Below are 21,698 nucleotides of genomic sequence, written 5' to 3' on the forward strand. Positions count from 1 at the left end.
AATACCAATTCGTGGAACTTTGGGTTGACTGCTAAAGATGCATAAACATTGTGGAGCTGATTGCAGTTTAAAAAAAAAAAAAAAAAAAGGCTTAAACTGTATGTATTTTAGTTGGTGCAGGTGTGTCCTAACAATGTGAAATATTTCACCATCCTGTGACACCTTGAACCTCACTCTCGAACCCTATATTGCATACTTCACTGAAATGTTTCCCTTGAAAGCAATTCAGGCCACTTTAAACATCCCAGAAACACAAATGCTCGCGAGAATGTGTCTTGCACATGCGCACATGCGTAAATGGCGGTTACTAGGCAAACACCAACAATGCATTTGCGATCCGTAATTGGATGGGGCAAGTCTAGTAGCTGGCACCTGAAAAGCTGGAAGAGTGAGACTCGGGTTTTATGACCCTGAATAGATATCGATAAAGCTTTCAAATGTGTAGTAACTGATAGGAGCAGCAGAGAACGTAGGAAGGATGGGGATCAAGTCTAAGAGGGAACAAGAGGCGCAAATGAGCTGGGCAGGGCAGCACCTGTACGTGGGACTTGGTCTTCCCTGGCCCTCCCCTGATTCCCACTGGATACCCACCTGGCCCTGCATCCTCTACTCACAGTTTTTACCTAGTCTTCACCTGGTCATCCATTCTCCCACTGGTCCTCACTGGCTGTCCTGGCGGTGTTCAACCAGTCCTTTAACCAGTCCTCAGCTGCCCTCCTCCTGTCCGTCTGTCCCCTAAATCTCGCCCGGTCCTCCTCACCTGGTCCTCCAGGATCTTGTTCTCCTGATTGGCCACGGGGATGGCGAACCCATCTTCCCAATGCAGCTCTGACAGGAACTCACTGCTCATGGCGTACGGGCTCGAAGGGAGCACAGCCAAGACCCCTAAACCGTTCCCTGGAGCTCGCAGCCAGAGTCTGCAGAGCCTACCGGACAGTATTCCGCGGCCCTAGCAACAGCCAGGCGCCCTTAGTTACCAAACAGGAAGTACTCAGGCTGGAAGGCGGAACTTCCTTTGAGAATTTCCTTATCCTTTTATCAGCCGGTAAAATTTGCTTGCCTATGACTGTGAGGCGCAGCTCTTTTTGCAAGGATAGATACTCTCCCAGGACTTCCAAAAGATGTAAATCGGGGAGCTCAGGTACTCCAGAGAACCACAGAGTTCAGGGAATGGAAGACAGGGTTCCCGGGGTATCAGGATTGTGGACTACAGGATACCAGGGTGGACGGCCACTAGATTGCAGGATACTATAGTACCCGAAAGGAACTTTGAATTTATTCTTAAGCCATAATATATGGGGGATCATGATCTGGGAACATAGATCCAGGCTGCCCCAAATTAGCGTGTTCTCATATGGAAACGTGTTTCATTACGTTTTCGTAATTGCAGAAGAAAAGGAAGCCATAAACCAAGGCATTTGCCAATGCGCTGATGAAAACATCACCAAGGACTGTATAGTGTTGGGTTTGAGATGGAAGCCGAGAAAACTCACTTTAGAGATGGAAACTTAAAAATTGAGGCTTTATTTTCTGAGTGCTCAGGGAGGCAGTCAATTTGGGATCTGAACCGCGTCCGGGGAGGGAGATTATACAACATTATTGTAGGATGGCAACACAAATTGAGGTGGGGAGCTGATGGAACTGCAGTGTTATCCAGTTGTATTTTGGGTTAAACAAGGGAGTACTTGTTGGAGACTGGGTCTATCTAGAGCACCTGGCTTCAAGGTCCTTAATTCATTCTCCTAGACATTAGGTCTGGAGCTCAGAATGGTAAGGGGACAAAGGCGCCGGTCGGCTGTATATGAACTTGTGAGAAAGTTGTCTCTGAGATGTCTGGACTCAGACGACCGTTTACAACAGAAGCTGTTCAGCTGTAGGGAAGACCCTAGCTTCCCTAGGATCTGGGACCTTGAATTTAGTTTCTCCCTATGATTAAATAGAGTCTGAAAACAAAATGGTAGGGCTTAGAGTACGTTTCTCTTGCTTCTTTCCAACAATAGCATAGTTGGGAAGTCGGTGCTATATATAGGTTTCAGGTACTATCTAATGACATTCTTAGATTTGGGGTTGGTGAAAGCCAGTGATCTGCTAAGATAATACAGTCCAAAAAGTATTACCTGGTAAAATGGGCAATGAATGGCTATTAAGGAGACTAAAGATAGCCCAGGATAATTTGGCTCTGGGTTTCCAACTCCTCACCATCGAAGTTCTCATCAAGTCAGTCAGCTTCAACATAGGCATGGAACAGCATCCACAAGATACCTGGATGGAAGCACAAAGCTCAACACTCCTACCTACCACCCACCCAAAAGGCAAGCTGACAAACATAATACCCCAACTGCTTTTCCAGTGCCATTTGCTGACTTGTGTGTGTTCCACACACTGCTGCGAAAGTAAGCCAGGGAGAACAGTATGTGCTGGTATTTGAAAAGCTAATTCACTTCTGAAATTCTTTCTGGCTGCTATGAATCTTTGCCAGTTTCAACCCAAGCCCAAGTGCAGCAGGTCAGGCACCCAACCAGCACAGCAGTACAGCTCCAGCCGCTGGCACTTGCCACTGCCCTGTGGCCCCTCTAGATACATCCTCTACAGGACTTCTGGTGGCAGGGGCTAAAGGCGGTAATTGTAGCATCTTAATTATCCACAGCAAGAGTCAGGGACAAGAAGGAGATGATGCAGGGTATCAGTGGGTAGCTCTGTGGACCAGCTGTTATAATGTCTACCCTCTTCCCCAAAAGGAGGCATAGCTAAAGGCAGCTCTGGGACACCTCATAGTATCAGCCCTACAACCTTCTAGTTCTGCAGCGGTGGCAGCTTAAAGACCAGTAGTCCTAGGTAGAGAAAATATACATCAGAAATTCTCCAACTTCCTCCCTCCTCCCCAGGATTTCTCCTATCACAGATTGGGATACAATAAACAACCCATGTGCAGGGCTTCGGAAGCTCATAGGTCTGTAGCTGAGATAAAGAGCACAGAATGGTCTGCTCTTCTGTTTCGCCATTAATTATCCCTAAAAGAAGCCTCATGGTGATTAGCACGACTTAACAAGAGGGAGGAGTGTTAGGCAGTGCTCTACTGCTGAGCCTCCTTTGTCACCCCCTGGGATGGGAGCCTCCAGGCTGTGCACACCCACAGAGCTGTCACTACAGGGACTTGCTCTTAGGGCCCTTGTCATCCACTCTCTCTTTGGTCTTGTAAACTGAATTTTCTTTTCTCCTGTCATAAGTGAAGACACATTTCAGGGGTTTTCTTTTTTAGATTCTTGAAGAGTCAGGTTTCACAGCATAACAGAGCTGAAAGAGGCCTTCAGATACAACCCAGCCTGGTACTTTATATCTGAAATGCTGGGAGGTCATTTGGTTCTTTTCTTATTTAGAAAGAACAGTTGACTTTTTCTATCCATAGTAAACCCTACATGATGGGTCTATTTGGGTAGGTGGTGTATATGCAAGTATTTGTTATATTTAAATACTAGTGACAGTTATCTATAACAGTGTGCCCCAGTGGTATAACACCTTATTGACTGACTTATAGGTCTTTCTTCTGTTGGACTCCTGAAGAGCCTGTAAGTATTTTTGAGTCTTTGGTGCAATGAGGAGTCCAGTGTCAAAGGCTGACCCACTCCAGTCTTTGCCATACAATGTCTTGGCCATTTGCTACTGTTCTTTTCAGCTGCTTTCTGTCAGTCCCATGTTGGGATCTGGAGACAAAAGTTAAGAAAATGTTTTGTTCATTTAACCAGCTTTGCAAGGAAAGACCAGAAAACCAAACAATAACACCTTACCAGACATTTAACTATTTAGTCTTATTTATGTTTATGTCATAAACTGAATGTATGTGCATGCACACATGGTTTCTACAGGTAAATGGTGTAGAGAAAAGAACACTGGCTTTTGAAAAGTTTTCAGAGCAGGGGACATACCCAAGGCTTCTCACATGTTAGGTAATCCTCAATTACTGAGCTACATCCCCACCAGAAAATTGCCTTTCATGATACATAACACCATAGTAAATTCTAACTTAGCTAATACTACTGTTACCTTGCTGAGTTTAGTTTTATAGTTTCTTCCTTTTATTAATTTTTTTAGAATTATATGCAATGTATCTTAATCCTATTTGCTCACAATGCTATTTCTTATGATTATTTAAGATAGAAACGCACCATGGCTTGAACTCACAGTGAGCCTGTCTCAGCCTTCAAGTGGTGGGATTACAGATGTGCACAACTCCACCTGGACAGTGTTATGACTTCCAGCCTTTAATTAACTCATTCGAAGTGCACTTATTTCTTCTGGGTGATGTGTTTGCTTTGTTATTGCACGTGATAAAGAAGACAATGCTCAGGAAGCCTCCAGAGTGCAGAGACCAGCCCTGAGGAGCTGCTTGAGCTTGACCTCACAGCCAACTGAGAGGCCTGTTTCCCAGACACCATGTCTTCATTCACCTCCTTAAGTCTGTACTATTTTTTGAGATGGAATTCTTTGAGATGTGACAACCAGGGACTTGAGCCTGGCACAGTGCAGGGTCTCAACTCCATCTTCTTTATTTTGCATCCTAGTAAGGGTTGACATGGTAACCTAGCCAATGTGAGCCCTGGTTATGCCTGGGACTTCACAAAAGCACCCTACACTTGTCTAGACACTATACTGGGGACAGCATGCTATCAGAATCATGACCCTCTCCTGGAAAGCTCTAACATCCCTAAGGGCAGCTCATGAAGAAACCGGTGGAGTGCACCACCAAGGTTGCTGCTGCCTGCAGCCACAGGATACCAGGCCTCAGGGAGAAGGAGCTTGGTTATAAGGCCCGGCAAGTGGAAGAGCCTGGTTAATTAGCTGTAGGTTGAATAAGTGAGCACATTTATTCATTTATGAATGAGGATGATTACCTTAAAATATAATATTTTCCCCACAGATTCAACCCATTACTAATTTTGCCAGCTTTATCTTCAAAATACGTCCATCACATTTGATCAGCCCCAACTGTTCTAGAATAAGAAAGTGCCTTTTGTCACCATTCACTTACTGAAAGTCTCTCCCTTTATATAAATACCATGTTGATCTTGGTCAAAGTTATCCAGTTTTCAATAAGAGTAACAAAGTGCCTGAGATAATCAATTTAAGAAGAGGAAAGGGTTATTTTGGGTAACAGCAAGAAATTTCATCCCACCTTTGATTAGTCCTGTTACTTTGGTGCCTGTGGGAGGCAATACATCACTGGGATGGCCTGGTGGAAGCAGCTATTCCCTTCATTACAGCAAGGACGTAAAAGAAAGAGGAACAAGAGTGGCCAGGACCCAGTGAGTAAGGCAAGCATAGGGAATAGCTTAGCAACCTGACGCCACTTGGCTTGGACATTGTGCATCCCTGTTCTGACAGGGCACTGGGAAACCCAGGACCCTCACTTGTATGTGCTATGTTCACACACTCTTTCCTGAACAATGCATGTAGCCACCTGTTAGAACCTAAGATGTCCATCTGCATTGAGCTGTGTATACACTCTTATCTGAGAATAAGTTCTATCCTCAATGGCCATCAAACTTACATGGTTCCTGTTCTGACAGATTTCTAACACACCCAAGTATGAGGATAGGAGGGCTGGTTTGGCATAAACTGGTTTGGAGTGCATACCGTGTCCTTGAGGTGAGAGTTTGGGGAGAATCTCTGATCTACTATCTATGGCTATTCGTAACTCGACATGCCAATGACTAAAATTATTCGTCATCAGGAGAAACGTAACCACTGAGGCTTATATCATCCAAGCCTGTCAGTCAAACACCCCAACCATGCCCCTAGACCCTGACTTTCTCTTGAACCCCATAAAATAGCCAAAAACAATAATCAGGCCCTGAGTACCCTCATCCATGTGGCCCAATGACAATCTTGACAGTGTATCTACCCTGAACTGTCACCTTGCTTTGAAGTTACCTTGCTGAAAATTCCATGCCTTGATGTCAACCCTTTGAATAAGAGACCAAAAACTTGGACCCAGCTGGCCCAGACCTGTCTATTGGTAATGTGTTTGGGAAGCCAGCCAGGAGGGGGGGAGACACACTCCTTCCTGTCTTACTTACTCATTGCTTTCTTTTTCATTTTGGTGTCTGTGGTGACAGTTGGCCCAACTAGCCAGCATTGTCAGAGAGTTGTCAGTCCATTAGAGTGTGCCATGTCAGTTCTTGGGCATTGTTTTACCTTTATGTGTTGTTTTGTGCCCTGGGAAGGAACTTCATGACAGAATCTGTGGCCCTTCCATTAATGTCCTCAAAATAAATGATGTGCTATTTTTGACATATGCCTAATTTTAAGATGTATGTATGTGTGTAATGTGTGTGTGTGTGTGTGTGTGTGTGTGTGTGTGTGTGTGTGTAACTAACTGCATATATGGTGTGGCGTGCATGTGGAGGGCAGAAAACAGCTTTCAGGAATCAGGCCTCTCTTTTCCCTGTGGGATCTAGTGCTTACACTCAAGTTGTGGAGTTTGCACAGCAAGTACCCTTACGCTCTGTGCTGACTTGCCAGTGTAGAAGTGAAGAAATTATTTTTTAAAACAAGACAAAAATGTGTGTTTGATTGTTTGTTGAGTCAAGGTCTCTCTATTATGATCTCCAGTTGTCCTCAAACTGGTTGGATAGACTAGGCTGGTCTCAAGCTCACAGAGATCTACCTGCCTCGGTGAGGATTAAAGGTGTTCACCACTACACCTTTGCATGCATGGATGTATGTATGTGTGTATGTATGTATGTCATCAACAGAGGTCAAAGACAACTTTCCTCCCCCAAGGTGGGTCCTAGGGATGGAACTCAGGTCATCAGGCTTAGCAGCTGTCACCCTTAACCACTGAGCTGTCTTAGCCTGGGCCTCACTCATCTGTGGTGGTTTGAGGCCTCTATCAGCTCAGGCTTATGTATTTGATGCTTAGTCAACAGGAAGTGAAGCTGTTTGATAGGATTAGGAGATCAGGTGTGGCCTTTGGAGGAAACATGCCATTGGACGTTGTCTTTGAAGTTTTCCAAAGCCTACATCCAGCCCAGAGTTTCCCTCTTTCTCCCTCTCAGCCTCTGATCAGGATGTAGCTCTCAACTACTGCTCTAGTATCATGTGTGCCACCAGGCTCCCACCATGATGATAATGGATAGGACCCCTGAAACTGTAAGCCAGCCCTCAATTAAATGCACTCTTTTATAAGAGTTTCCTTGGTCACTGTTCCGCACGCCTCTCGTGTCCCCTTCACCCGTGGAAGAGAGACACGTGAGGCAATATTCGGGTATTACCACAGACGAGGCTTTACTTGTAACAGCAGAAGCGGAAAGACCTCAGAAGGGCCAAAGACAGGAAGAGGCACAGCTTAAATACACCCTAGAGTGACATGTTCACTTCTGATTGGCTGTTCACTCATCACCCAATATTATGCCTCGGGATTGGCCAATGACTTTGGCGGGCTTTCTGCTTTTGCACCTGCGCAGTTAATTGTTTACTACTGGGAGGACAAGATGCCCGCGCCATCTTGGAATGGCAAATGCTGACACGCTCACTGCGGCTCCCAACAGGTCACAGTGTCTCTTCACGGCAATAGAACACTGACTGAGACCTTGTCTTTAAATGGGGGCGTCCCAAGGACTTTCACTGAAATTACATTGGATGTGAAGGATAATTTAAGAACTTATTAAGTTGTCTCAGCACACAGAAATATACATCGCTCCATTTATTGAGATCTTCTTTTATATTCTTCATATAGTTGCACCTGAGTAAACTGAGAATCTATCCACAGCAGAATTAGAAAAACACTCTGAGACTGTCTAAGTATAAGGTGTGTTCAGAATACACATTAGCTGGCGGGTGCCCAGTGCCCTGAGGCAGTGCAGCCTTTCACAGCCAGTGGGAGACTGTCACAAAGCCAAAAGCTGCTGCATTCCATGTGTTTAGTGGCTCTTGTCCAGTGACTAGCACTCTGTAAAATGTGTCCTTCACAAGTTGCATCCATGTTTTCCTGGGCACCTTAATGTGGGTTCCAAGTTTTCATCACAGAGCATTAACCTCAATGTGGAGAAGCTGCAGGATTCCTGATGGTGTCAGAATTGTACCAATGTTCCAGTCATTGTTTCTGGTACCTGTTAACATCTTAATACTTGCTGAACTAATGAATGGGTTGACCCAAATATGTATTTTTCCCATAAAAATTGGCTATGGTTCTATTTTAAAGAAACACTTTTTGATGAAGAGAAACAAAAAAAAGTTTTCTCTAATGACTGATATTTTTTCAGTACAGAGGATCAAATCCAGGGCTTGGCACATGGAGGATAAGTGCTCTACCACATAGCTACATTCAGACCCTAATCACAGACTTCCTGATACTTTTTCTGAACTACATTGTCACAGGATTTTTTTTTTTTTTTAGTGTTGGCCACTGCTTTGCAGAAATATTAAGTAACTGAGTGCAGTCTGTGTATGTTGTGTTCGATGATAAAATAAAGTCACAGGGAGCTGTGTGTGTATCACAGTGGTATGTGTACCTGTATATTGGTATGCATGAATATATGTAAGTGTGTGTATTGGGTATGTGTGTATGTATACACACACCAAGGACCAGCCTTGGCTTGAAGAGGGGTTCTGAGAGAAGGAGTGTCTGAGAGTGGTGAAAACAAACAACTCAAAATCAAATAGTGGGTCCAAGCTGAAGGACTATGTCCTGCTCGAGACAGCTTTCCGGATTTGCCCTCCCTATGTTCTTTCTCTAGAGATTTCCAGACAGCTCTCTGCTTAAAACAGCTTTTCAGACTGCTTTCTGATTCTGTTCTACTTGAGACAACTTTTTTTCTATTCTAAAAATTCTCTGGATAGCTCATCTCTTGCAGATCAAAAGGCCAATTATTGATTTACAAATCAATTCAGTCTTCACCCCAGTTCCCTATTGATTATCCCATGAATCAGCATCCCATTACCCCAGCCCTTTGATTCTCAGGAGAGAGCACTTTTTAAAAACACATTGCAAAAGAATTCAGAGATCTGTCTACCTCTATCAACCACAGACAATAAACTAGCTGGGTGGGACCCTGCCCTGAAATTCCTACCATTCCTGGGCCTAAACTTGCTCTGTCCCAGGTCAACCCTGAACTCAGGAATCTGCCTGTTCTTGTAAGCATAAACAAAAACCTTAGCTGGGTGGGGTCTCCTTTGATCATCACTCTTTAAATCTCTTCATCTCCTTTCCTTGGTGTCTTTCTGATAAGTTGGCTCACAGCGCTGCTGCCTTTGCTCCTTTAGATTTGTGAGCCCACTCATGTAATTCACATTGCATCCTTATTTTTGCATAGTTGAGATTATAGATTTTTGAACTCATGTTTTTTGAGGTTTTTTTTCCCACAGCCTTAAGGGCTGTCCTGAAGGTCCCAGTGTTTACCATTTTGCTGAGACATTAGTCACACCTTCACTTCCAGACACATACTGTCTCTGATTATCATGAGTCATTCATTAACAGGGAGGAGATTCCTTGAAGGAGGAACATGAAAAGTTGTACATTTTTATACAAACAAACCTTATGCCCACAGCAGCCATTGACACTCGTGGAGACCCATGCCTGCTGGCCCTGAACCCAGAGACAGAAACCATGTCATTCCACCTCCATTAAGGCCATGGGGGACTCAGCATACAGATGTGTGTGTGTGTGTGTATACATGTGTGTCTGTCAGCATGTGTGTATATAAACTTCTGTGTATATTTGTGTATGTGCATGGATCTGTATATATATATGTGTGTGTATATGAGTCTGTATATAAGTGTATGTGTGCATGTGTGTCTATATGTACATGAGTGCATGTGTATACCTATATATCTATGTATGTATATTTGTATGTGTATGTGTGTATGTATGTGTTTGCATGTGTGCCTGTGTGTATATGTGTGTATTTGTATAGTCAGCTGTGTAGATGTATGATTATAAACGACAGCTAACAATTTCCTCTGACTTTTTCCTAAAGCCAGGAACAGAAGGGCTGTTTATATCACAGTATTCCCAACATTTGTAGACTAGAATCTGAAGCCATGAGTAAGCCAGTCCTCTGTGAATCTGTGCTACTCCACAGTTCACTGCTGGTGGAAATGTGTATTCTGCTGGTCTCACTCATTTGCTGAAATCCAGCAGATGGTGCTACATATCTGTATATGTAAAGCATCACAAATGCCTTTTCCCCTTTTATCTTTTTCTTGCTGTTGTTCACTCCAGAGTATCATGAAAGTCTGCTAGTACAATGAAGACCATTATTCCCAACATCTGGGCCAACATATCTGGTTGCAACATCGGAGGTGAACTTGAACAGTGCCTCCCCCAAATAACTGTGGACCAAATAGCAACCTGGCAGTCAGCTGCCATCTTCTCTTTGATTCCACATTGCAAATACCCAAGTGCAGGAAGCATAATCCAGTCCCTCTTACTTTCTCAAATGCCACAGCTGACATTGCCATGAAGCAGCCACACTCATGATAATAATTAACAACCAAATATAAGCTTAATATCACAATATGTAGATCAACTTATAAAATCAGTCTTTTACAGAGATTACATATATTTTAACTTTGCAACCATGTAAAATTTTATAAACACGAACCAGTGATTAAGCTAACCAAATCTACAAATGTTCACTATGAATTCTCAAAGACCAAATGCTTTAGAAACGTAAGGGCAGTGTGCAGAAATAGAAATCACAGGCAACCCTTATCACCTAGCAACTCATAATTAATTAATTAATTAATTAATGTTACTTATTGACTCTAAACAGGACTAGGAAATGAAACATATAATTTGAACCAGAGTTTATCCGTGTTGCCTTCTGTTATCTGGAAGGCTTGTAGCATGCAGTTATTCAACATTGTCAAGAGGTCGTGAGAATATCATCCTATTGTAAATCAAGAATAAGGTGGTGTTGACTTAAAAAGTTAGATTTCCCTACTGCATTAGACTACTGTATACTATTTTGATTTGCTCCTCTGTGATACGATTTCATAAAGTGAGCTCTTTGAAAATCCTTTTACTCTTTTTCAGTGTATCAAAAGAGAAAGCAAGAAGTGGCTAGTAATGAGTGCCCGTCACGAGGCAGGTGTTCACACTCTGCTCACTTGAGGCTTAATGAAGTGAGTTCATTCAGTAGACTATACTCCTTTACGGATTGTGTTTTAATACAGACACACTGACTTGGGATCAATGTTTCTGGTGAACACATGTCTTCTGTGTTCCTCTTTACCCATCTCTTCATTTAAGTTTTTAACCTGTTGGGAGCCGACTTTAGTAGAAAGCGGCTAGATCAACTTTGCAGCCATCTGGAACCATATACCCTGATGAAAGACTTGGTTGTCAAAAGCCTATAACAGCTGAAGCACACTCTGATAAATATATTGTTTATCCCACATAGCTTGTTTTGCTGTTTAGTGACCTCAGCTGTATGGTGCACGTGGTAAAGTGTTTTCAGCTGTGTTCTCCTGCTTGTGTATATAAATACCTCAGAATTCCCTTCAAGAAAGAGAGACTTGAGAAAATAGAAGAGACTGAATCACACCCTGTCTTGTCTCCATTCTTCGCGTCTCTTGCCCCAAGAGCCACACTCTCTCTTGACCAGAGCACTTAGCCCCAAAAGCGTTGAGGCAAAGCATTGAGGCCGAGTGTGGGCCTCAACATTAACCAGCTAGTGAACAAGCTCAGACAGGTTTGCACAGAGGGGCTGGGTGATACAGGAGAGAGACAGACAGAGACACAGAGAGAATATTACTTGACCTGTGTTCGAATCAGCCTTTCTTATACCTCTCTCTCTCTCTCTCTCTCTCTCTCTCTCTCTCTCTCTCTCTCTCTCTCTCTCTCTGTCTGTCTCTGACTCAGAGGCAGGGTTTCACTATGTAGCTCTGGCCTGGAACTTGCTGCCTAAGGATGATAGGCATGAACCCAGACCTAGCTATCCTCACTTTTGAGGTTCTTCAACATCAACACAATCTTCTTTCTTGTCTTAACTAGGGTTGCTATTGCTTTGATGAAACATCATGACCATCTAAGTAACTTGGAAAGAAGGAAAGGGTTTTTCTGGCTTATACTTATCACTGTTCAACAAAGGAAGTCGGGACAGGAACTCAAGCAGGGTGGGGCACCTGGAGGCAGGAGCTGTTGCAGAGGCTATGGAGGCATGCTGCCTACTGGCTTGCTCCCCACGGCCTCTAAGCTCAGCCTGCTTTAATGCAGAACCACCTGCCGGAGGTGGCCCTATCTACAGTGGTCTGGGTCCTCCCACATCAGTCACTAGATAAGAACATACCCTATTGGCTTGCCTACAGCCTGGTCTTATTGAGACATTTTCTCATTTGAGGTTCCCTCTTCCCCAGTGACTCTAGCTTCTGTCAAGTTGACATAACGTAGTCAGCACACTGCTTGTCAAGGCCATCAGCTAGAGAACTGACTGTGGGAGCAGTCCATAGAAGACCTCTGATGCTGTCACCATATCTCAGCCACGATGGTTTCTTTACTCCTTACACCTGAGCATGCCACCTGCTCCCCATGGCCCCTATGCTTGGTTTGACCCTTATGAACTGGGTCCCACCTCATCCCAGCCTCATCTTTCATTCTCCCCAGCTTTCACTCTAGCCCAGCCCAATCTGATTTCTTCTGTTTAAGCTCTCTTTCATGTTAGCCTTGGCGCATGTGTTCAGCCTGACAGGACCCATTCCCTGCTGGCCCAACCCAGATCACCGCACTAGAGAAGGTGAGGGGCCCTGAGTCCCCCCGAGCCAGTAGGAAACAGGGTACTGTGGTTGCATAGGTGAATTCGGACTGCTTCCTGAACCTCTGTTAAGCACGGTGTGCTCAGCAAGCAGGGTGGGGCTTTATCTTGATGGGGGAAGGAATGAGGGCTTAGGAGCAACCTAGGAAGAAAGGCTCTTGCCTGAAACCTGGGTTTCTAGTAAAAGTCCCTGCAGTGGAAAGGGGATCAAGAGGGGTTACAAAATAATCCAATCCTGCTAGGCACAGGGAGGCATTTGCATGAGAGAGGTTCCTGGTAAGATGGGAAAGGTTGAAAGGTACCAGATCACACCTTTTTTTTCCCCTTACAAGCAGGAAAATTGAATAGTTTTACATTGCAGAAGAATGGGAAAGAGGTCACATGATAACAATTTGAGCCCAGGGAAGGGAAAGGGGGGTCCTATTCTGTGCATGTTTAGAAATAGGACAAAGCAAGAGAATGGTCTTCCCACCCTATGGAAAGTCTCCAGATTTGTCCAGTCCCAAATCTTCTAGCCAAATGCACGATGACTAGCACAGTGCTTACAATCTCCCAAGGATTACTCTGCAAGAATGTTCTTGCCTCAGATTTTAGATGCGCATATGTCTTCTGGTCATCAGAGTTACATTTCCACCAACAGGTACCTGGAAGTATTCATGTACATCATTAGTGATGTCTCCAGGCTCTAGCACAGAGACAGAAAGATCAGGGATAGGAAGTGGTAGTGTGTGCTGTCCTGTGGTGTCCGGCATTTAGGACAAGGAACACTGTTAGAGGATGTTTGGCTCTCAGCTGTTCCCTTCAGTTTAATGCGATCTCTTACTTGGGAGAATTAGGAACATGAGGGAAATTGCTCCTGGTCCAGTCTGTGCCTCCTGGAATCTGTTCTGTTTGCTGTAACCTGCCACAGGCCATGAATCTTATGCAGTTCATTTTCTTCTCCAAGATTGACTTTGATTTCCTCTTATGCTTATAGCATTATCTCACTCCCAACTCCTCTGTAAATGAGTTTCTCAAGTTTTAGTGAGAATTCTGAAGATATCAACCAGTTTATCCTTTCAGTGAAGTTCATTGTAGAATGACTAGGAAGACTAGAAGAAAAGGAGAGGGAGGGAGAGATGAAGGGGGAGAGAGAGAGAGAGAGAGAGAGAGAGAGAGATATTAGCCAACAGTTTTCTTTTATGAACAAGAAAATTGGCTGTTTTTCTATTAGCATATGAGGAACCTAGGACTGTTCCTTGTTGTCAAGGCAACAGCTATTCCTTGGGTAGCTGCAATAGAAAAGAAGCCAGAGTGATCTTCGTAAGATCAATTTTTAAGAAATCATCAAATCATAGAAAGAACAGAACCCTGAGAGTTGCCCAGTGTATTCCCGTCTCTAGTAAAGACCCACTAAGATAATGTGAACACTCTCCTCTCAAAAAAAGTCCTGTCTCAAACACATGTGAAGGGCTTTAGTGAGTTTCTTTGTAATCATCTGTGGTGTCTTACAATGCACGCTACAAATAATGTTTTTCATAAAATCTCCAATGTTTTACACAGCAGCTGGGAGCTCTCTTCCCACCATTCCATTCTCAGTAAAGAATAATAACTATACTTTAAGTTTCTCAGGATGACTAAAGCAAGGCCTAAAGACACTGACTCCATGGAAAGTTCTGTACAACTCTGAGGAGGGACTCAGTCCTGAAGTCCTCAGAGAAGGCCAGTTGTGTAAGGAGTGCTTCCTTCCACACTCAGCTCAAATACTCAAGTATCTGAAGGAAGTTATCCTGGAACCATGTTCCTGGTCAGGGTCACTTGTTCTTTGGGTTTTCACAAGATGGAAACACATTTTGTTGCCTGACTTGAGCATCCAGCTCTTACACACATGGCACCAACCAATGGTCCTACCTGTGGTGCTTTCCCTTCGAGTAGCCACTGCTTCACTTTTCCCTTGTATTATTTTGTGTTCTCCCTTCTTTCTTTCAAGAAATACTCCCCCACAACCCTGGGATCTTGATGACAAGTTTCATGAGCATTGTTAATTCCTGATGTGCACATCCCAATTAACACATACTGGATATTTCTTCCTAAAATGTCTATACTGGTTGACCAGGCCCAACAAACAAATAACTTAGAACCAGGTACTTCTTTCACCCACTGGGTGTCCTGTGTCATTTGACCTTGGTGCTTCAAGGATGCAGCCCTTGCCCTCTGGACCTCCATTTCCTTCAAATGAAAGGACTAAGAACAAAGACCAGCAACTGCTTCCTCTGAGTGTCATGTGACCCCCTCTGTCTGTGCCATCTCATCTTAGCCTCATGACTGTTCTATGGACTAGATACTTCTCATCACCTTGTTTTACACAAAACACAGCAGAAGTTTAACACTTTAAAATTGTGTCACCAAGTATCTTATTTACTTTCCTATCGGCATGATAAAACACCATGACCAAGGCAGCTTACAGGAAGAAAGAAGGGCTTATTTTTGGAATTGTGGTTCAGTGGGACAATAATCTATCACTATCACCATGGAAAAGTGTGGCAGCAGCTGAAAGCTCACTTCTCCAACCACAGACAGGAAACAGAGAGGACACAGGAAACTGCATGGCATTTGAAACCTTAAAGCCCGTCCCCCGTGACACACTTCCTTCAGAAACACAGCACCCTCTAGTCCTCCTCAAACAGCGTCACCAGCTGTGGACCAAGTATTCAGATGCCTGAGAATATGGGACACATCTTACTAAAACTACCACACCAAGAAAACATAAAAGATAGCCAGATTTAGGAGGACTGATGACTGGCCTTCCATATTCTAGTCATAAGTCTAACTGTGCCACTTAGGGAAGAACATGGGCATTGGGATATTGAAAATGTGACTGTTAAGGCTGGCAAGATGGCTCCGAGGATAAGAGCATTGACTGTACTTCCAAAGGACCTGAGTTTGAGTCCTAGCACCATTTATAACATCAGTTCCAGGGGACCTTTTGCCCTTGTCTGGCCGTGTCAGGCACTATACACTATACACATAGAAGTACATGCAGGAAAAAACACCCACATACATAAAATTAAATAAATCTAAAATAAAAAAAAAAATCAAAGGTGACTATCTTTGCTCTAAAATTTATTTTTTCACTTCCAAACACCTATACCATATTTTCTGTGTTCTAACTTCCTCTGAGATACTTAAAAACAAAGGCTGTGGCAAAACCATGAGGTCGGTACTATTGTCTCTATTTCGTAGAAAGGGAAATTAAGGTGCTTGGGAGCTAAGGAGCTCCCATATCTCAGTGTATAAAGACGTAGCTCAGTTGTAGTCACAGACCCTGGTCCTTATTGCTAGGCTGTCCAGTAGCCTGCGTTTTAGGAATTAATTCTTGGGAAAGTGTATGGACATATAGAAGACGTTCCTATCTCTGTTCATGAAGCCAAAATTGTGAAAAACATTCTCAGTGGGTGGCAGGCTGAAAAATCTACAGGGTTCTCTATAAATGAGCAATACCACCTTTGTGGAGGAGTTATCAATAACATTTTAGGCTATATTAATGCCATATATATTCATATACTGGTAATAAAAGATAGTGAATTAAAATGTATGGCATATTTATTTTTAAAATGTTTATATATCTGCATATAAATAAACTAGAAGACTCTAGGAACAGAAAGCAAAGCATTGGTTTCTGGGGGAGGAGCTGCTGGTCCTTTTAGGGGTAGTTGTAATTTTCCTTTTTAATTTTTTAGATTTTCAAAAAATGTTTTATTTGTATGAATGTTTGCCTATATGAATATCAGTGCACTACCCGCATGCCCGGTGCCCATGGAGGTCCAAAGAGGGCGTCAGACCCCCCTACTAGCATTATAGATGGTAAGCAGAGTGAGTACTGAGAACCGCCCACAGGTCCTCCACACACCCTCAGCACTATACAAAGCTTGGCATGAGTGCTTGAATTTGTCTGGATCCATGTTCTTCCTAACAGATGATGCTCACATGACACACAGAGCGTATCGTGGGCCACCTGATTTGCTTCAGTACAGATGATGTGTACAGGCTTCATCTCTTAGTCCTCTACAGCTGTCTCCAAAAGCTACTCCATCAAATCTGTGCATGATAACGTACCATTAATGCACAGACACACATCCGCACATATATCTTACTAATAAACGATGTTAAGAGAATGGTATTCACCTCCTTCAGAGCCTATTCCTTTGAGCTCCGAAGAATACCCACCTTAGGAAACTATTGCTGTCTCTTGTCAATAAAATTGTTATACCTGGCTTTTCACCAGACTCTCTGACATGAGATGAAAAGAGCTGCCTTGTTATAGGCCTCCAGGACCCCCTTCCCCACACTGCCCACATCAGTCTAGCCTCACTGCCTTTCACTGGAATCCTCCCACAGCCAAGCTTCATGTTGCTTCAGCCTCAGTGTTCCAAAAAGTAAAGTACTTCTCACACATTGGAAGTGGGTGTTGTTGAGAGCATTTGTGGAGCCTCAGTTAACAGTGAGACCAGTTCCAAAGTCCTGCCTTCCTTCTAGGGCCACATTAGGAACTGCCCAAGTGAGACACACCAACATTATTCCATCTTGTCTGGTGTTGAATGGGACGCAGCCTCCTTCATGGTAAGGGTCTTGGCTTATTGCCAAAGGACTCCCCTTTAGTGGGCTCACATATTTTCCGAGCACTGTCTCTTTGCCTCTGTTTAGCTCCAACCTGTTCCAGATGGTAAACACTATGCCCATTCGTTTTATGAAGAGTCAATCAATTCTGAAGCCAGTTTAGAAAGCCAACTATCCAAGAGTTTCCCACATCTACAGGACTGTAGATGTTTTGTCTTCACTTAAGGAAGTCTGTAAATCTTGACTGTCTCATATCCCAGCAGAAAGGTGGTAACCACACATAGAGGCTCCACAAAATGGACCTAAAGTCAGATTTTATCAATAAGCTTCCCCAGTGAATCTGATGCCCAGACTGTCAATTCAGATAAACATTCCTAGGGTTCTATCAAGGGACAAACTCAAGGGAAAGATATGTCAGCTTATGAGTCACTCTGAAAAAGTGAGACACACCCAAAATCTAAAGTCCTCTCTCATAGTTGACAGTAGTCTACCACTAAATGTGCAGCATGGTCCTTCTGTGATAGGACACCCACAGTAGACACCTTATTTTTACTAAAGATCATAAGTAAATGACATGTTAATTAGTTATACAGACTAGTACACAGACTACACAAGGTCCTATCAATACATCAAGTTTCTGATTGTGTGACCCTGAGAAACTACCTACAGCATCCAAACCTCAGTGGCATCATATGTAGAATGTATTCTCAAGCTTGCACAAATTTTTTTTGGATTAAAAGTAAGTAAATCTAGCTGGAGAGTTAGCTCAGTCAGTGAAGTGATTCCCTTGCAAGTATAAGGTCTTGAGTTCGATTCCTAGAACCCATATAAAATGCCAAGTACAGTGGCATGCACTTACAATCTCAATGCTAATAAGTGAAAACAGCTGAAATCCGGGGGCTCTCGGGAGAATTGACCTAGCCTCATGGGGAGCCCAAGTCCTAGTGATAGACTCTGTCAAAAACAATAAGGTACATGGCTTCTGAGGAACTGTAGCTTCTGCAATGACAAAGACACACACCTGAACAACCATGCATCTGCACACATAAGCATGCACACACACACACACTCATTCTTAATTAATTAAAAAAGTGAATGAAGATCTTAGCCCAGTGGGCAGCTCAAGTCTACTTTCTTTCCTTCCTATCTTAATGCCTTCTTTGTAGACAAGTGGACAAGTGCACTTCACAAGTCACTGAAGCAGAAGCCACAGAGCAGACAGCAGTTGCTACAATAAGAGTGATTCATAAAGGCATTGCCTATTCACCTCTTGGTCCATAACACTAAAATCATCCCTCAATTTAAGGGCATTAATGAACACCATCTGAGGGTTTTAGATGTGTATATTTATGGGTAATATTTCACTGATATTAAAGAATGCAAGTGGTTTCATCTTCTATTTAAACACACTTGAATTTTTGAGTCTGTGTGCTTCCAGAAGGAATATATATATATATATATATATATATATATATATATATCCCTAAGAACAACAACAGCCACTCAGGGATCAGGATGTAATTAAGACCCATGATTTCTAATTCACAGGCTTTGACTCCAACCCCTGAAAATACTTCAATTCAATGGCACTTTGGTCTCTGGAATTAGATCCTGTTATCAATGACTTCCACATGGAAAGATCATTCCAAAATGTGCAATTAACCAAGAAAATGCAAATAAACCAATTTGTACCTGCTATTTAGAGGTAAGATAGACATGGCTTGGGTTCATTATTTTAAAATGTGAGCTTTTCCACTTCAAACACAGTTCATGTTCTCCATGGCTTTTTTCCCCCCCAGAAATAATGTTTTCTTTCAGTTAAGTATTTTAGATCATTTATGAATCAATTATCAGTGCAGGATGGAAAAAGCAAAACAGGAATACAATGAGGGAAAAAACATCATCTTTTAGTGACCTTCGGCAGCTCAATTCAATAAACATTTTTCAAAACTCTTACATTTCCAAGGCCCCATACGAAGAGGAGCAGGAGTCAAGTTCTGCATGCAGCACAGCTGGCTGTGGGGTCACACTTGGCTGGTGTTGCTGAGGCAAAGAAGCTCGTGAATGGGTAAACACTTGTGGATGCCTTCTACAATGCAGACAGCACCTGCACAATCAGAGGTCCACATGGCCACAGTCCAGAAAGGCCTCTTACAGGAAAACACATTTACGCTGGACCTGGACTCTGCTTTGAAGTCACAAGGCACAATTCTAAGTAATTCGATGGAAGTAAAGCAAGCTCAGAGCACCTGCTTTATTGTTAGGACAGGGTCTGGAATGCCCAGGCCCTGTCGTGCTCCATCTCCTCTTTTCCCCTTGCTCTGATTCTCTTTGCAATAGCCTTACAGATATGGGATTTCCATGTGTGTCAGAGAACATGGTCACGAATAGCCTTCGGCTTCCAATTTAGTCACACAAAAGGAGAGAGCCACTTGTCTACCTTCCATCAAGGAGCGGCTCCAGTTGGCTCGTGTTCATCCTTAAACAATTCACAGTGGCCATGAGCATAAGGTATGTCGGGCTTCAGTCATGTGGCTAGAGTTGGCGGCTGCTGTGCTGAGTAATACAGTTTCAACATTCCCAAAGGAATAAGGGCTCCAGGCAGAGGAAACATAACTTCCATTGTGCCTGTGAAGATGAGACAGGCACCTCCACAGTGACATGGTGAAGATAGATGGTTCAGGAAAGAGAAAGAATTCTAGCTGTTATGGTTTGTATATGCTCAGCCCAGGGAATGGCACTATTATAAAGTGTGGCCCTGTTGGAGTAGGTGTGTCCCTGTGGGTGTGGGCTTTAAGACCCTCATTTTAACTGCCTGGAAGCCAGTATTCTGCTAGCAGCCTTCAGATGAAGATGTAGAACTTTCAGCTCCTGCACCGTGCCTGCCTGGATGCGGCCATGGTCCCGCCTTGATGATACTGAACTGAACCTCTGAACCTGTAAGCCAGTCTCAATTATAAGAGTTGCCTTGGTCGTGGTGTCTGTTCACAGCAGTAAAACCCTAACTAAGACACTAATAAAATCTGGAAGAGGTAAGAACAGAGGTTGCTATGAAGGGGAAAATGGGAAAAATGGGTGAGAAAGACTTAGGAGAAAGATACAGTCAACATAGAAGACAAGGAAGGAGGAGTAAGTAACACTAAAGATGTCTGAAAAAGACATAGGATGTTACATTATTTTATTCTGTACATATATATGTATGTATACACATTTGGAATATATATACATAAACATGTTTATGTACATACACACATATAATTTAACTGAATTCATACCATTTGGGGTGATAATGATCTCTAAAACTGATAAAACCCCATACACCAGGATTGGAACACCTCTGTTTGAGTCAGGGGAGATCAAGAAACCCCCAAAACAATATAAGTTGTTGCTGTTTCCTTCAGTGCCTTTCAGAAAAAAAGTCAAGACCCTATTACTGAAGACAGCACTCACTTCAGACACAGGACTTGGGAGAATCAGGCTGAATCTGACCTGGAAGCCCCCCTCCTCTGAGGATTAGCACTGACAGCACCAACAGGCCCTACGTAAGGTACCAAGGGAGAAAAGCAAGTACTAGCACACTCCCTCCGGCTGTAATGCCTACAGACTGAAATGGCCACCACAGAAAGATACTCAGAATGATGAACTAGTGGCACTTGTATTCTGAAGGTCATCAACAGCCACCTAATTGGACTTCAGGTCCAACCACTAGGAGGGAATCCATGCACTTTAAAGTTCTCCAACTACCAGTGGCTGGTGAGGTCTTGGAACTGAGGGGCACTACTACTGCTACTTTCCTAAGCCAGAACAATTCCTAACTGCATCCTCAACACCCATGTTTCCATCCACAGGGAAGTGCAGCTCTCGCCCCTCAACAAAGATGCTTTCTTTTCACAGCAGACAGAAAGCATCACAGAAAGCCACAACTGGTCAAATGCAGAGTTCAACTGATCATGGGGGGCCCAGCCCCAATGGACACATAGACAAACTCAACTTCTGCACATAAAGCTGAAGGGACATCTTGGAAGACACGGGAAGACTGTAAGGGCCAGAGGACCAAGACATCAATTACAAGAAAGTCTCTTAGGGAGGAAGGAAGGAAGGAAGGAAGGAAGGAAGGAAGGAAGGAAGGAAGGAAGGGAGGGAGGGAGGAAAGAAGGGGAGGGAGGGAGGGTGGGGGCAGGAGGGAGGGAGGGAGAGAAGGAAGGAGGGAAGGAAGGAAGGAGAGAAAGAAGGAGTGGAAGGGAAGGGAAGAGAAGAAAAGGGAAGGGGTGGAAGAATGAGAGAGGGAGGGGGAAGGAAGAAAGGAATGAAGAAAGAAAGGAAGGAAGGACAGAAGGAAGGAAGGAAGGA

The 21,698-nt window shown here is 43.5% G+C and overlaps 1 protein-coding gene and 1 long non-coding RNA gene across 4 annotated transcripts in view; one reads left to right on the forward strand and one right to left on the reverse strand.

The window, feature by feature from the left end:
* Ccdc39 (coiled-coil domain 39 molecular ruler complex subunit) overlaps positions 1-965 on the reverse strand; it is a 32,662-nt gene extending 31,697 nt beyond the window's left edge. For 2 of the 3 annotated variants that reach the window (XM_076932277.1, XM_034501295.2), the window contains exon 1: positions 761-955. In XM_076932277.1, coding sequence (XP_076788392.1) covers positions 761-850 — 90 coding nt within the window. In that variant the 5' untranslated portion in view covers positions 851-955. Of the gene's footprint in view, positions 1-760 lie in introns of all 3 variants that reach the window. The other variant, XM_076932278.1, reaches the window with a different exon arrangement.
* Positions 966-1,022: 57 nt separating this feature from the next.
* LOC143441958 (uncharacterized) lies at positions 1,023-6,365 on the forward strand. The gene is made up of 2 exons (XR_013109760.1): positions 1,023-1,141; positions 4,152-6,365. It is a non-coding gene; the product is annotated as an uncharacterized LOC143441958 (long non-coding RNA).
* The last annotated feature ends 15,333 nt before the right edge of the window (positions 6,366-21,698 follow it).

Source organism: Arvicanthis niloticus, chromosome 4 (genome assembly GCF_011762505.2).
Source record: "Arvicanthis niloticus isolate mArvNil1 chromosome 4, mArvNil1.pat.X, whole genome shotgun sequence".
Lineage (NCBI taxonomy): Eukaryota > Metazoa > Chordata > Mammalia > Rodentia > Muridae > Arvicanthis > Arvicanthis niloticus.